This window comes from Alosa alosa, chromosome 20 (genome assembly GCF_017589495.1).
Source record: "Alosa alosa isolate M-15738 ecotype Scorff River chromosome 20, AALO_Geno_1.1, whole genome shotgun sequence".
Lineage (NCBI taxonomy): Eukaryota > Metazoa > Chordata > Actinopteri > Clupeiformes > Clupeidae > Alosa > Alosa alosa.
Genome location: NC_063208.1, coordinates 8,767,612 through 8,784,497, shown reverse-complemented (window position 1 = coordinate 8,784,497; position 16,886 = coordinate 8,767,612). Strand labels below are relative to the sequence as shown.

General features: G+C 38.7%; 1 protein-coding gene across 1 annotated transcript; it reads left to right on the top strand.

The window, feature by feature from the left end:
- Positions 1 to 9,838: 9,838 nt before the first annotated feature.
- Positions 9,839 to 16,700, top strand: LOC125285340 (fMet-Leu-Phe receptor-like). Its single transcript, XM_048229754.1, has 3 exons — positions 9,839 to 9,921; positions 12,156 to 12,706; positions 14,004 to 16,700. Exons 2-3 carry the CDS (start codon positions 12,158 to 12,160, stop codon positions 14,532 to 14,534), a joined length of 1,080 nt encoding a protein of 359 aa, XP_048085711.1. The 5' UTR covers positions 9,839 to 9,921; positions 12,156 to 12,157; the 3' UTR covers positions 14,535 to 16,700.
- The last annotated feature ends 186 nt before the right edge of the window (positions 16,701 to 16,886 follow it).

Below are 16,886 nucleotides of genomic sequence, written 5' to 3'. Positions count from 1 at the left end.
CTTCAACATTAACACGACTTGGTGAGGATGATATTAATAATAATACATAAATAAATGTTTAACTTTGATGACTTTGAAGGCGAAGGAAGTGTGAGAAGAATTTCTGTGTATCTATCATATGAGTTACAAGATTCAGTTCGATGGCTAACGTCACGAAGTTAAGTGTGAGTCTGCGCAGTACTGGGGGGACCAACTGAAAAATCGTTCTATTTGACTCAGTGCACTCCCATTGAAAACGACTGTCTGTTCGTCCATTTCTTTTACTGTCTATGCCAAGAACGCGACCAGGCGCATTTTCTTTTAGCCTGCAGTCATGATTGTTCATACAACACAACGTTCCTATTAGGCTAACCCTTTTTTCTCGTGTTTCGACAGGATATGTAGCTACAATATTTAGTAGGCCTATTGTGTACTCGTTTTACTACATAATGCTCTTGTTTTAGGCTACTTGGCCTACGTAATGCTCTTGTTTTACTAAATTGTGATCTCATTTTATTAGATTGTGCGCCCAACCAGAGACCAACTAATGAGGAGACAGCACTCAAATAATCTGCCATAGGGGGTTAGTTCGTAACGCAAACATAGATAGAGATAGATAGATAGATACTTTATTGATCCCCAGGGGAAATTCAAGGTCTCAGCAGCAGCATACATATACAACACAAACACATTCTTTCTTTAACAGCAGAAAGAGTAATTAAAGTATATAATATAAAAACACAACTAAGCAGTAAGGACAGTAGAAGATAAAGAATATGCTAAATATACTAAAATACAAATTATACTAACACTTAATACAATATATAAAAATATACTAAAATACAAATTACAAAAATACAAATTATACTAACACTTAATCTAAATCAATTCTAAAAACAGTATCCACATAGTGGTGATTAATAAGTCAGAGGCGCTTGCAATGACTGAGGCAGGGACTGAGCCTGTGATTCTCTGTGCATAGTAAGGTGCTCTAAGGTGCTCTGTGTGAATGAATGAATGTCGTCTACAGGCAGTCGTCTACACATCTTCCGCCGACAAAAGTTGACATGTGACTACATCGTGCAATTCATGTCTTGTGATCTCGCAGCTGGAGCAAGGTTGGTGTGTCGTGATTCGTGAAGCATCACGCAAGCAGTTCTATCCGAAATAGCCTAGATCAGAGGTTCCCAAACTGTGAGGCGCGCCTCCCCTGGGGGGCGCCAAATAATTTGAGGGGAGGCGCGGAAGGTTGATTCAAAAAAGAAAAAAAGGTTTATTTCATGTTAGAACTATCTATGTTTTTTTCCCAATGATTATGTAAGTGTCAACATTATAAAATCGAAATAAATCATAGAAGAGATGTATACTAAATCTTTGGGATAGTGGAAAGTATTATTGATCCCTATCCTGAGTGAGAATGTATATGTGCCAAACCTCATAACGTAATTATGACCGCCGCGCAGCGAGGTCATATAGGTTTAGTCAGATTTTGTTTCTTTTTTTCTTCTTCTTTTTCGCATGCCCAAATTTCCGTCAAGGATTCCCGGGACACTGAAAGACCAGGGTACACGAAACTTGGTGGGCATGTAACCCCACATGGATAGCATGGAACCATTGTTTTTCGTTTTGATCTGTAGCCCCCTAACATAGTCAAAACTAAATTGGAAGTGTAGGATCATTATGACACCCTCTGTATGCATGCCAAGTTTTGTAGAATTCCGTTCATGGGGGGCCACACAATAAATTAATTTATGTTACTATACACCAACTGGCCTGTAGGTGGCCGGAGACAGTTTTCTGTGAATATCTCGAGAACCGTATGGCCTAGGAAGTCCACCTTTTTTATGTATGTTGGTCTTAAGGGGGCATGTCAACCCATCCCATTACCACTTATTTAATGTATAGCGCCACCTAGTTAAAAATGAAAAAGCAAAAAATTAGGTGTTTTCATCACAATATCTCTGGCTGACAAGGTCAAAAACTGCACGAAATTAAAAGTGTAGGATCATTATGACACCCTCCGAATGCATGCCAAGTTTCGTGTACTTTCGTTCATGGGGGGCCTTACAACAAAATAATTTATGTCTACATTTAGTGACGTACACCAACAAGGATTCCCGGGACACTGAAAGACCGGGGTACACAAAACTTGGTGGGCATGTACCCCCACATGGATAGCATGGAACCATCATTTTTTGTTTTGATCTGTAGCCCCCCCGCTGGACTGGACCCCCCGAAAGGAGGGTAGGACAGACAGTTCTCTATCTTGAGAACTGTAGGGCCTAGGATGACCATTTTTTTCCGTATGTTTGCCTCCAGGGGTCATGTTAACCCATTTCATGTGCACACATGTGCACAAACAGATACACACACACACACACACACACACATACATTCACAGTAATCATACGTATGACACATACTCACACAGTAGACATATGTACGCTTGCATGCACAGGCACATACGCAGGCACACACACACACACACGCACACACACACACACACACACACACACACACACACACACACACATAACATAAACATAACACAAACAATCAAGAATTTCTCAGAATTATGAACAGGCAAGATGGAGGTGGGGTTGTATAAAATGAATTTTACATGTGAAATCTATGAACTAATCATGTTTTGGTACTTGTTGTCTAGCAGATACCAGTGAGAATTGAGTGTGGATAATGCAATTTAGTGAGACAGTTAGAATCATATAGGCCTTTCAGCGTGATTTCTTTTTGTTTAAAAAATGTGCTGGACTGGGCGGCGGTCACATTTTGTACCGTTCTGCGGTACATCTAGTTTAGCAACAGTGCCGCCAGCCGAGCTAGCTGCAAGTTACCAGTGAACGGTAACTTGCAGCTCCAAGCGGATTTGTACATGCAGCCTTACAACACTGTTTACAGCTCTTCGAGTCACGGTAAAATGTATTTTTTGGTACATAGCTAATTTAGATAAACTTATGGTGTGGGTACTTGCATTTCTTTAGGAATCCGCTGCCTTGGTTTGTATAGAAATGAATATTATGTGACAGATACACGTAAGAGGTTGGACATACGTAACGGTAATATGTGACGTTCCGATAGCTAACTTACTGTAAAATGGACAGATTTGTCACATTTTATCGCTGCACGGCCCGAGCCTGATATGGGCAACAAAGCCAAATGTCGAAATATATGACGGGGGGGGCGCAGGCGCACAAAGGTGTCACTGTTTTCAGAGGGGAGGCCCACATTGATGGAGTTTGGGAACAATTATGTTTAAAGACTTGTCCTTAAACATAATTGTCTACTGTCTTAGATTTTAGTATCACATTGCAAGTAACGCTTAACATGACCAATAGGGCTACACATTGTGGTTAACTAGTGTCGATAGCATATTGCAAGTAGTTAACCGTAGGAACTTTAATCGTAGCCTATAGCCAAATTGAAATAAATGTGAATTTATGATAAGCCTGTCAGTTCGACTGGCGACCCACAGTTGGATAAGCAGATTCCCCCGAGCAGTCCACATATAGCCTTCATGCCATTTCAGCTGAAAACACTTTTCATTTGTTAGCCTACTTAATAAACATCTCTATTCTATATTAGTGTCAACATTACAGTATTTAGGCTATGTTAAATCTCAAGCCACTCTAAGAAATGTACAGCAGCAAAATCTATTCAAATTGCAGTCCGAGGGATATTGTCCATAAAACGTTGTTAAACTTAGCCTATAGGCTAGGATAGGCCTACATAATCACATTAGGAGATGATTTGAAGTGGGCTCATATGCTTCCATAACGTATTGATGTAAGAAAGAGAAAATGTGGTAAGGCCAGCCTATGGCATTTGCATATCTCGCAGATAATTGGTAGTCCTGTTTTGCAGATGGTTATTACGCATAATAGTTTAAGCAACAATAGCAATAGCTTGTCACTAATAACGACACAAATAGACTAATGAATGTTCATTTAATGAAGTTTCAACATTGTACAGTTTTCCTACATGTATTCATGTTCCGACACAAGCCTACATGTATCCATCATGTTCCAACAGAATAAGTACATGTTACTAGCCTACTGTAGAAATCTAGACGCACCCTAGCGGCTGTGCATTTTATAATAATAAGAAGAAGAATACTTCGGATAACAGAACAGTGCTTCTTATTATTATTCTTCCCACCAAATTTCTGCGTCTAATTCAGCTTCAACCGTTTAACGTAGAAACTTCGTTCAAACTTTGTAACGTAGGTCTTGAAAAGGACACTTGAGGAATGTATTTTTCACTTTTGTAAACTTTATACTTTTTGAGATATTAACAAAAAACAAGCTTATTTTTCCCCATAGACTTTACATTAGCACTATGACATCACAATGGACTAACTAGAAAATGTAATTTCGAGGAAATTACCAGTGCATGAAAATATAACTAGAAATGCAATTCCAAGGAATTACCAGTGCATGAAAATGCTAAAGTTGTGATGTACAATATCATGTATAGTTAAAACAGATAATACAGAGATGGTTACTACGGTGATGCTAGGATGGACATGGTGGTTGCATAGCTAAATAAAAGTTGATAGTTTAAAAGTAGACTGTTTAAAAGCTGAATGTAGATAGTTTAAAAGTTGTTGATAGACAGTAGATAGTTTAAAAGTTGTTGATAGACAGCTAGATTAATAGATAGTTTAATGATAGTTTAAAAGTAGACCGTTTAAAAGTTGATGACAGACTGGAAGTTTAATGAATGTTGATATTCAAATAGTTTAATGGCTGTGTATTGGTAGATATTTGACAATAACTGAAAGTTGGAATGGCTCTAATGTTTGCTAGCAGTTATGCTAAGATTTTTAACTATGCTAACCATGCTACTTAGCTAAAGTTTTATAGCAGTGCTAGCAATGCTAACCTGCTAACCACGCTACTTAGCTAACGTTGTCTAGCAGTTTTGTTAAATATGCTAACTATGTTAGCAATGCTAACTATGCTAACCATGCTACTTAGCTAACTTAACTAATGTTTCTAGCAGTTTTCTAAACATGCTAACTATGCTAACCATGTGACTTAGCTAACCTAACTTATCATTTTTAGCAGTTATGCTAACTATGTTAACTAGCATGCTAACAATGTAAACATGCTAACTATGCTAACCATGTGACTTAGCTAACCTAGCTAATCATTTTTAGCAGTTATGCTAACTAACATGTTAACATGCTAACCATGTTACTTAGCTAACTTAGCTAATCGTTTTTAGCAGTTTTGTTAAAAATGCTAACTAGCATGCTAACTAGCTGCAGTGGGTAGGAGTCATAGTTTATGACAAGTAACAGTTACAATGGCTGAACAGTTGAAAAGTTCAGTAGTTTAAAGGGTTAAATTGTTTAACAGTGAAATATTGTAGTGAGGACTTCTATTTTGAAACAGTTTTTGGCAGAGGAAGCAGTTGAACAGGATATGTAGTCTTAATAAGGCCAGTTTGTATGCTTAAAGCCTGAGACTGGCAGTTGGTCCAGGTGGCCTGAACACCTCCCATAGGATTCTAATTGCTTAACGGCCGTATTATGATGTCACAATCGGCAATGTTAAGTCTATGGGGATTTTTAAAAAGTTTTTCTTTAATAGTTTAAAAAGTATAAAAGTTGAAAAGACATAGCAGCTTGGTCCGTTTGCAGACCTACGTTACAAAGTTTGAACGAAGTTTCTAAGTTAAACTGTTCAAAAGAAATTGCGTACGGAATAAGTGGTAAGCGGAATAATAATAAGAAGTTGTTGATGTTGTTGCCTTGGAAGAACAGTACAGTGCATTTTCATGCACTGTAACTAGAAAACGCAATTCCAGGGAATTACCAGTGCATGAAAATGCAAAACATATGGTGTGAAATATATTGTTAAAACAGATGATGTGCTAATTGGCAACCAACATGATGAGGTTTAATATAGTTGGAATGACTGAACTAGGTAGATGAGGTTTAATATAGTTGGAATGACTGAACAGTTAAATAGGTGGATAGTTTAAAAGGTTAAATTATTTGCTAGGTAGACGAGGTTTAATATAGTTGGAATGACTGGACAGTTAAATAGGTGTATAGTTTAAATGGTTAAATTATTTGCTAGGTAGATGAGATGTAATATAGTTGGAATGATTGAACTAGGTAGATGAGGTTTAATATAGTTGGAATGACTGAACAGTTAAATAGGTGGATAGTGTAAAAGGTTAAATTATTTGCTAGGTAGATGAGGTTTAATAGTTGGAATGACTGAACTAGGTAGATGAGGTTTAATATAGCCTGGCCACCTGGCCTAGGATTCTAATTGCTTAACGGCAGTCTTAATAGAGCCATATTGTATGCTTAAAGCCTGAGACAGAGTATATAGTTTAAAAAAATGTAGATAGTGTAATGGATGTTGATAGACAGAAAGTTGAATGGATGTTTATAGGCAGATTGTTTAATGGATGTTGATGGATAGTTTAATGGGTGGATGAGTGAATGGTTTGAAGAGGATGAATGGATAGAAAGTTGGATGAAATGTGCCTTATATCCTTGTAGAATTGAGAGACACAGAGAGAGTTGGCCTAGTTCAGCAGAAAGCAGTTGATACAGGTGCAATCAGTTGAACTGATTCTTTGATGGGGCCTAGATGAGCAGCTGGAAGTTGATACAGGTGCAAATCAAGTTAATTAGTCCATTGTGATGTCATCAGCCTAATGTTAAGTCTATGGGGATTTCCTCAAAATTACATTTTCTAGTTGTTAATTGAGCCCCTGTCTTAATTTTGTTTGATTTGTTTTGTTTTGTCCTGTCAAATAATACAGTGCCTTGTTTGTTTGTCAAAAGTTTAATAAAAAAAAAAATGAAAAAAAAATTGTGCATACATTTTACTATATTGTATGCAGAATTTACTAAATCGTGCATTCATTTTTACTCAAATTAAAATGAGAGCACAATTTAGTCTAATGAGCGCACTATGTAGTAAAACATGCACATGATTTACTAAATTTAGAGCACTATTTAGTAAAGCCTGCCATTGAATTGCTCTTACTTTCTTCAGGGTGTCAGTGATCCTGACAACTCATAAGATTTCTAAGGGTCAATAATGCCTATAAGTCACTTTAAAACTGTATAGAGTATGTACAGTGGTTATCTAACTCATTTGGGACTGTTGGACATTGAGATACTCTAACAAAAATATTTGAGGTTGAGAGATTTAGTATGACCACCACTAGCCCACTATCCAGGGCCCACCCTCCGCACCGGGGGCCCCCGAAATGAGGGTAGGCCGGACAAAGTTGAATGTGAATATCTCGAGAACCATAGGGCCTAGGATGGCCAACCTTTTTTTCGTATGTTGGTCTCAAGGGGCCATGTCAACCTATCCCATATCCATTCATTTGAGGTATAGCACCACCTAGTTAAAAATGAAAAAGCAAAAAATTGCTTTTTTTTTTTGTAATTGCAGGTATCCTTGGCTGACATGTTCAAAACTGCACAAAGTGTAGGATCATTATGACACCCTCTGAATGCATGCCAAGATCCGTGGAATTCCGTTCATGGGGGGGCAATACAAAAAATTAATATATGCGTATATCTAGTGACTGTACACCAACCGGCCTGTACATGGCCGGACACAGTTTTTTCTATGAATATCTTGAGAACTGTAGGGCCTAGGATGATCAAATTCTTTTTGTATGTTGGTCATTTGAGGCTACGGAACCATCACCAAGGCCTCTCTAAATGGTAACCGGTTTGAGCGTTATAGAAGAGTGGTTAATAACGTTCCTTCAAAAATGACATTATCTTTACAAATTGATTTATGGTCGGTGGGACAACACTATTGGTTTTTATTTGCCCAACAGCTTTAAAGCTTAAATCAAAGCACATTAGATATCAAGGCTAACAGTTAAAAACACTGTGCTTGAATTCAGGTGCGGGTCGAGATTTGAAAGTAGGCAAGTAGGCCTGTATAATATAGATATTTCTGGTAGCCTATGTTAGGCCTATTTCACACGATGTTTCAGTAATTTAGGCCACATACTGGGAAAAGGCAATTAGTGTTGGTTATGAAAATTTTATCAGCTAGTTCTAGCCTATTATATAGGTGAGTAACTGATTCATAAAATTTGACTAAATTTATCCTATAAAGGGTCTGGGGAACACTGGGCAGGTGACTTTCCAAGCCTGGACTTTTGAATAATATTCAAACAAAGGTTAATCAGAACAAATACCTTTATTAACCGGATATCTAAAATTAAAAATAACGTTTTCACGCTGGAACAAGTTAAATTGGTTTTGCTCCCTTTTTAGGTTACGTTCATCCAAAAATTGTGTTTTGGAATGGAAATACTTCAACACCGGCATATGTAACATGTAAAACAAAAATATTGTAGCTTTTGGGAACACATTGGATGAACTTAACTCCATAGATTAGGTTACTTGCAATGGCCGTTGTCCATCACCTGGCAGTTCCAAGGCAAGCCGTTTTTAACATTTAAAGATATCTGCAGTGGATCAAATTGAAAGCAGAGGAAAGATTAATTAGGCTACTTGCCATTGTTTGTGCATCCATGATAAGACATTTTAACATTTAAAGTTATAGGAAGTCATCTGCAATTAGAATTATGCCTAGAAGCAATGAAACTACAGATAATAAACTAAATATAATTAAATTAATTAATAGTTAAATTTCATGTTCAAATTATCAATCAAACAAAAGCAATTAATGCTTTCGATGCATTTTATCATAAAAACAAAGTACCGGTTCAGGCACCGGTACCGTTTTAAAAGTATTGATTTAGCACCGGTATCAGATAAAACCCAAACGATAACCAACCCTATTTACAAGTCAAAAGGGCAAAGTCCGGGTCAAGTCTCAAGTCAATAGCATGGAAGTCCAAGTCGAGTTGCAAGTCATTTTTAATTTTGTCAAGTAGAGTCTGACTCTGAAGTCATTAAAATTGTGACTCGAGTCCAAGTCATGTGACTCGAGTCCACACCTCTGCTAGGTAGCACCGATCTTTTTCATACCGATAGTACTCTGTGACCTCAAGAAATATACATCTATATAAATGATTGCCGGAATTCTCCTTTAGGGAGAGGTCCCCCTTTTTTTATATTGACACACACTTTGATAGACCAGCAGGGGTCAGAAGTAGGCAGTGGTGGTCTACTTCAGTGATTTCAAAAGTGACCAAAGAGATTTAAAGTGTAGCCTATAAGCAATGGACATGTCAACAAAACTTCAAAATCAGCCTTATAGTTCAACATAAAGGTTTGTAGCCTAGTTGTCACTGAATAGCCAATGTTATGGGTTTGTAAGATAGTGGGGATGTAGTAGGCTGAGTCTCTGAGACTGTGAGACTCGGCTGAGAAAACGAGGTTGTGAGTTTTTTTGTAATCCTTTGACAGACAAACAGACAAACACCACCAAAAGCATAACTTCCTTGACATAGTAAACAGTCTATGTTGATGAAATAGACTAGGCCTATGGATAGGGTCTGTGGGAGAGGAGTAAATTAAAACAAATTAAATGGTTCAAGGGGGGTTAAATATTAGAAAGGCTTTGTTTTTTGTTTAGAATTGGTATATTGGGATTAATAGTTAGCACAGTCTCAGGTAGCCTATTGTGCTACTGGTTTCTAAAAAAATGTTTGGTTGTGGTCATGAGTTGAAGTTTTTGCACATGTTTGTGTGTGTTTGTCTGTGAAGCACTGTGGGCCAGCCTTCAGCCCTTCCCTCAGCCTCCTTCTTGCATATAATACAGACAAGAGGGGAGGAGAGAGAGAGAGAAAGAGAGAGAGAGAGAGAGAGAGAGAGAGGAAAGGAGAGGGGGGGCACTACAGTTGACTGCCCTGTACTATTGTCAGTTTGACACTTGAAGTAAACACCCTGAAGATGCTGTGACTCTGAATCACTAGCGCATAGAAGAATATAGCAGACGTATGCTCAAGAAGCAGGTAAGAATCATTTTGACATGACAGAAGGCATAATAGGAACTTCCAGGGCTCGGTATATGATCCACTCCCTAATGCTTTATATGTAACATAGCTATGTCATGTGATGTCTTTTGAATTGTGGCTGGGGAAGCTTACCCTTTATCCCAAACAAATATCTCCATGGGAGACCTAATAAAGTAACCCTGAACCTTGAACCTTAATGCCGCTCTACCATGATATCTAAGATTAATTCCTATGTGACTGTAAATTACATGAGAAAGGCACGTGCCTAATGGAGACAATTGCTGGAATAACTCATGCATCGTAAATATTTCGTCATATTTTGGTAACACTTTACTTTAAGTTATCTACATAAAAGTGACATGACACTGTCATAACCCTAACAATAACCCCAACCTTAACCCTAACCCTAACTTAATAACCCCTAACTATGACAAAAAACGAATGGCACTTGACAGAAGCGTTATGTCATAAACGTTTATAACTTGTTTATAATGTTCATGACAGTGTCATGCCACTCTTATGTAGATACCTTTAAGTAAAGTGTAACCCATATTTTTTATCATCAAATAATTTAGCATAAACTAGAAGATGCATGGGAATGATCATTTATACAGGGCAATTGAGTCCTTCAAATGATAATTATTTTTCTTGAAGAACAGGACTGCACACAAGTAATACTGATGTGAAACCAATAATTCAGCACAGAAGTTGAATGCTTCTCTGTTCATGCATATGTCTGCAAATTATGTCTCAGGAAATCGAAAATAGTTGTGGGAACTAATTGAAAAAATAACAAACCTGTTATGCAATCAGCCTTTGGTCAAGAAGTGTCTGCTAAATGTAATGTAAAGAAGTTACAAGATGTGTTTAAACCCATACATTAGCATAGATTTGATAAGGAGAATATTTATGTCAAGTCACTGCTACAAAAAACACAATACAATACTCAAATTTCTGTTGCTTATTTATCAATAATTTGGCAAAGATGTTTGGGCATGTGAGAATTGGAGCACCTTAATAAATAGGGTGGAAGCGCAGTGAAACAGTTGTGGGCCCAATTTTCTTTTTCTTAGGGATAATTAAGAGTTATCCCTATCTATGTTTTTTTCAGTATAAACCCCATCTGTTACATGGGGTGGAAGTGCTACCAGTTGCTTAACAACGGATGTTTGCTTTATGTAAGTGTTCTGGAGGGCTAAAGCTTCTCTCACAAGACCGACTACTCATATGTTTGTTTCTAACTCTTAGAAACAAACATATGAGTGGCCGTTAAACCACTCATTCCACGGTTGCCATCATGCATTTAGGCACGCGTGTGTAAAAGGAAACATGCAGTTCAGTTTTAAAAGAAGCCAACCTGTTTAATATGTTGAACTATCTACTTTCTTTAGTCACGGACAGTGATAACATTGGGTGGTTTCGTTGGTCACAGCTGATTGTTGTTAACATGAAGCACAAACTGTATGTGATTACTTATTTAAAAATGTGTAGAGATGTACTGGACAGGACATGGATAGTTCGAAAGTACTCTTTTTTCTAAAAAAAAAAGAAATCGGGAAGTGAAACAAAACAGCAGGATTAGCATTTTCGAGCACAGTTCCCTTTTAAAAGAAGTAAAACATGATGATTAGAGCAAGCACACGCCATAAAAATACATCTTCTATCTTCTAATGCCAATTCTATAATTCCAGATCTATTCTTGCCTTTTTGAGGACATTTCTTTTTTTAAGTGTACTAAAATCTATTTATATTGGATCAAAATTAAGTATAGGGAACCTGTACCAGCGATAAACAAACTGGGGCAGATTTTTTCCAGACAGGGGGCAGACGGTGACTCAGACATTGCCTGCCCCTTGGCTTTTGTCATGAGCAGAAACTGAACGGAAGTCCACATGCTCCCAAGGGCAGCGATGGGCATTGCTCTTTTCAGGTCTGCGGTTATTTTTCATCACTTGCATCAGAATCAAAATCACCACAGTGTATACTGGATATACTAATACCGCACCGTAAAAATATAGCAGGATAGAAGAACGTAAAAATTGTACTCTGTGTACAATATTGATAAAGTACTATTTTGTGCAATATATATATATATATATATATATATATATATATATATATATATATATATATATATATATATATATATATATATATATATAAGTAAAGTATATACTGTATATGATTTATCTTAATCCCATCTCCCCCATCCTCATTTGTCTGTTCTTCAGAAATGGCCTCCAACTCAGGCATGCAGCCTCCGATTGTCGCCCCCTCTTCTAAAGGGGATAAGACAGTCGTGGACATGGATGCCATCACAGACAATATCACCATAGTGCTCTACACCCTCACTGTCGTCCTGGGAACTTTTGGTAACACAGTGGTCATTTGGGTGGCCGGAGTGCGTCTGAGGGCCAAAGTCACCAATGTGTGGCTAGTTAACCTTGCCGTAGCTGACCTCATTTTCTGCCTGACTCGCGCCATCTCTCTGACCAAGAAGCTCTTCTTTGACCACTGGCCGTTTGGCGTCTTCCTTTGCAAGTTCAACGGCTTCTTCAAGTACACCAACATGTTCTGCAGCGTGTTCCTGCTGGCGGTCATCAGTTTGGACCGGGCTCTGTGCGTGTGGCGGCCCGTTTTCACTAAGCAGCGCCGGACTCTCTTTGCCGCGCGGCTCATCAGTGTTCTTGTGTGGGTACTCGCGTCAGGCCTGAGCGCCCCGTACTTCGTCTACCGGCAGGTCTACCTTGGCAAGAACAATCTCAGCAAATGTTCCTTAGAGGTGACGCTTCATTAATACCTCAATTAAGTCTGATATTGTGTAGTTTTAATAGTTAATTTGTGTAGCACCCAATATATATGGTGAACCAATCAACCAAACTAGTGACAATATAAAATAAAATAGAAATGCATTGTGCTGCACAGCTGAGAATTTGAGATATTTCATGTCCATATTTAAGAGGACTGAATTGAAGCTTTATTTGTCATTGCATAGAATACAGTGTATTAACACAACGAATTTCAAGGTGCCACTCCTGATCAGTGCCTTCTAAAAATAATACATAGTTAATAAATATGTAACAAACAACATCCTCTACTTATTCTCTCTCTCAGACACACTCACCTATCCACATATACAGCACATGGAAGAGATACAGACAATGATTGACTGACACCCTCCTATCTCTCCCAGACATCACACCTTCTGGCACACATGTGTATAAAATAGCAGCAGGTTTCAGCATAAGAATTTCCATTTCCTTCCCTGGAAATGTTATTCACATGGCTGTCATTAAGACATGCTTTGATTATAAACCTAAAGGCACTCCAGCTATTCATGCTTTCTAAATTGTCAGAGCAGGTTTAAAGGTAGGCCATAGTTGAAGTATCGTTGTTGTTGATAGATGACATTTAAGAGAGATATTCAAGATGTGGACATAAACAAACCCAAGCTGCTCACACAAACATCTTTTTTATGAGCAAACTATGCAAACTATTTGGCTAAGAAAAGAAAGCCAAGAGTAGAAAGGAGAGAGGAAGTGGTAGAAATAATTTAATGATACACTTACATGTTTTTTAACCACAGTGGCCCAAATTTACACTCTGGTGTCCTTTGACATCTGACTAAACAACAATTCTATATTTAAGCAATAAGCCCTGAGAGGCCTATATCGTGAATATAGCACAGCTGAGGGGTGCTGATAGGCGTAAAGGACCGGAACTATCCGTTTTATATATATATAATTTATTTATTATTTATATATAAGTGTCACAGGGTCTTGTCTTAACAGACTTCTGGTCTACCTTTCTAAGTTTTTCAGTAATTTACAAGAGGAAGTCTGGAAGTCTCAGGAAGTCTGTCAAGTGTTCTTAGAAGCTTTCAGTGTTATTGGACCTGGTTTCAATGTTTAAATGCAATACTATTTGCATAAAAACTAATACTCCAACATGTATTGCTACTCCATTTTATATAGTACCTAATATGATACATAATAGTCCGTCAGTCAATCAGCCCCAAAACCTGTTAGCCTACAACACTGCAAAGCCATTGATGCTCATCTTGTCCACTCTCTCGGCAGGTAAAGGAGAAAGAAGGTGAGGAAGTTGCCAAGACAGTCCTCTACAGTATCCGCTTCCTGTGTGGTTTCCTCCTCCCCTTCCTGGTCATCCTGGTCTGCTATGTGCTGGCGGCCATAGGCATCCGGCGCACACGCCTCAACCGCAAGTCCCGTCCGTTACGAATCCTGGCCGGCCTGGTCTGCACCTTCTTCGTGTGCTGGGCGCCCTACCACTGCCTCCTGTTGGTCAAGATGATGGACAGCAAGAGCCAGGCGGTCAAGGTGGGCTTGACAGTGGCCAAGGGCCTGGCCTATTTCAACAGCTGCATTAACCCAGTGCTGTACTTCTGCATGGGTCTCACCACTCGCAGCCGCTTCCAGCAGACGCTGTCCGGCGTCTATCGACGCGCTCTGGGCGACGACGGTGACGGAGCGACGTCGCAGTCACAGGAGCAGACGGTGGACGACAGCTCGGGCTCCAACCCCAAGCATGTGCACACTCAGGCTCAGCTACAGGGCAAGCCATCGCCTCACGCCATCACTGACGTCTGATTGGATGCTGCACAAAGGAACTATAAGTTAACCTCCTGTCGGTCAGGAATGACTGACCTTTTTCTTCTTCAAATGATCTAACCTTCCCAAGGTCATTTCAAAATTTGAAGTCAGACGGTTTGATTTAAGAACAATATGTGCCACTGACTCTAACTCAGGCCACCACAGTGTCTAAAAGAGGGAGAAGACACTTAAAAGATAGAGGAAGTTGTGGAGACAGAACGGGAGCAGGCGTCAGTTGTGTTTTCATGTGGCCTATTCCGCAATGTTAGTCACAGGTTTGTTGTACATTCTTACTCATATAGTGGTTAGGCCTCTGTTTGCTTAAATAGCTTTCCTCTGAAGTAATACCTCACCGCCTTTTCAACTTTCAACTTTATGCAACCCCTCAACATACTTTTTTTCATGGAAAGGAATAGCATTATTTTTCATCTTTATTTCATCTTTTTTGGTTCAGCCTGAATATGTCAGAAATTCCACACAATATAGGATAACCATTTTTAATGTTACACTTTGTGATTTGAGTACATCGAGTCACCGATCTTACAGAAATGTTTTGTTGACCTATGTAGCATAATCTTTGTAAGAGTTTATTGCACAGCTGTTTTTGCTGTCAACTTAATACTGAATCCTACCTTAATAGACCATGCCATTTTCACAACTAGTTGATAGCTTCAAATCCATGCCTTCATACAGAAATGCAATCAATATTTTTCAGCTCTTGGCACTCCTGAAAAATGTTGTTTTAGATGTGAAATACACCATGGTACTGTGGTCAGGCTATACATTAGGGTGCTCATAATGTCTATGATGGATCACAAAGACTTAGGGGTATCTCTCTGGACATCTCTGTGCCTTTTCCTCATATAGGCTATTTGACCAAATGAATGAAAATGACATGGTGGCGTGCTGCATAAATATTGCCTTTACATCAGTGTCCAGTATGTTGTACTGGGCTGTGTCTGATCAAGTAGGATATACTGTTTAATGTCAATCTGTGAATGTCACATTATGGAAGCCTGGCTAGCATCATACATTATCTCAACTGAATTGGGTCCAAACTAAGTTCATTCACCTCCCATCACCAACGTACGCTGATCAAAACGTCTGTGGACGCAATTGGATAGACCTAAAAAAAACAGTCAGTGTAATGAAGGAGATGACATATGCAGAGCAACAGAAAAAAACCCATCTCAACAAACAAGTGTTTTTCATTATTTCACTGCTTGGTTGAATTTCCCATTGTCCTACGTAATTTAGAACGACCATTAACCGTATGTTATTTGCACACCTATGAAGTAGATCCATTTTTTTGGCCGTATCACACTTGGATAGACTTAAAAAACAGTCAGAAGGAGATGACATATGCAGAGCAACAGGGGAACAGGTTTTAGGAAACATTGGAAATGGGAGTGAATTCAAATTGGCCAAAGGCCTGTCTGGGTTCTCCCAGGCTAACATTTTGTTTCTTGTGCTAGCTGATTTACATGAGTTATGATCTTGTCATGAGTCATGATCTTGGAGTGCACTGTTTTGTTTGTGTTATGCTGATATGTCTTAAATAGGATGACAAGGCCTGGGGCTCTCTTTTGTATGATAATTTAATGAACTAGACAAAACACGCAACACCATGCTATATGCATGCTTCCGTGGGCCAGCACACATTCAAGGAAGTTCTCAGTGTATGGATTTGTTTACAGTGAATTCTAAACTTCTAAAAACTTCAAAAAATCAAAGATGACAACCTTTCATTTAAAGTCAACCTCTGTCATTTTTTCCCATTATCACGCCTGTTCTCACCGTGTGGTTTTTGCAGCGCGGTATCTTTATAAAGTGTGCATTGTGGGCTCAATTTAGTGCCCTTGGTGTTAAATACACCTCTACTGCTAAGCTAGAGATGTGTTTTGTGCTTTGTATCAATCGTGTGTGTATCAAAACGCATACAGTATTTGTATGTGTATATGAATGCACATGTGTACATTCAGCCTCCTTCAAACATGGAAATTCATTCATTAAAACGTTTTGACATTCCGAAGACCTGGAAAAAAATTCAGTTATTCGTCAGATCCTCCCTCAAGTATGTGTTCAAACACAATTCGTCAAGACTATCTGCAAACTTACTCTCTCACTCTCTCCTCTCTCTCTCTCTCTCTCTCTGTGTCTCTCTCTCTCACTCTGTCTCTCTGTCTCCTCTCTCTTTCACACTGTCTGTCTGTCTGACTGACTGTCTCTTTCTCTCTCTCTGTCTGTCTTACCTGTTAGTCTATTTGATCATTTCATCCTATGTGTGTGTGTGTGTGTGTGTGTGTGTGTGTGTGTGTGTGTGTGTGTGTGTAGATACACATCTGTCTC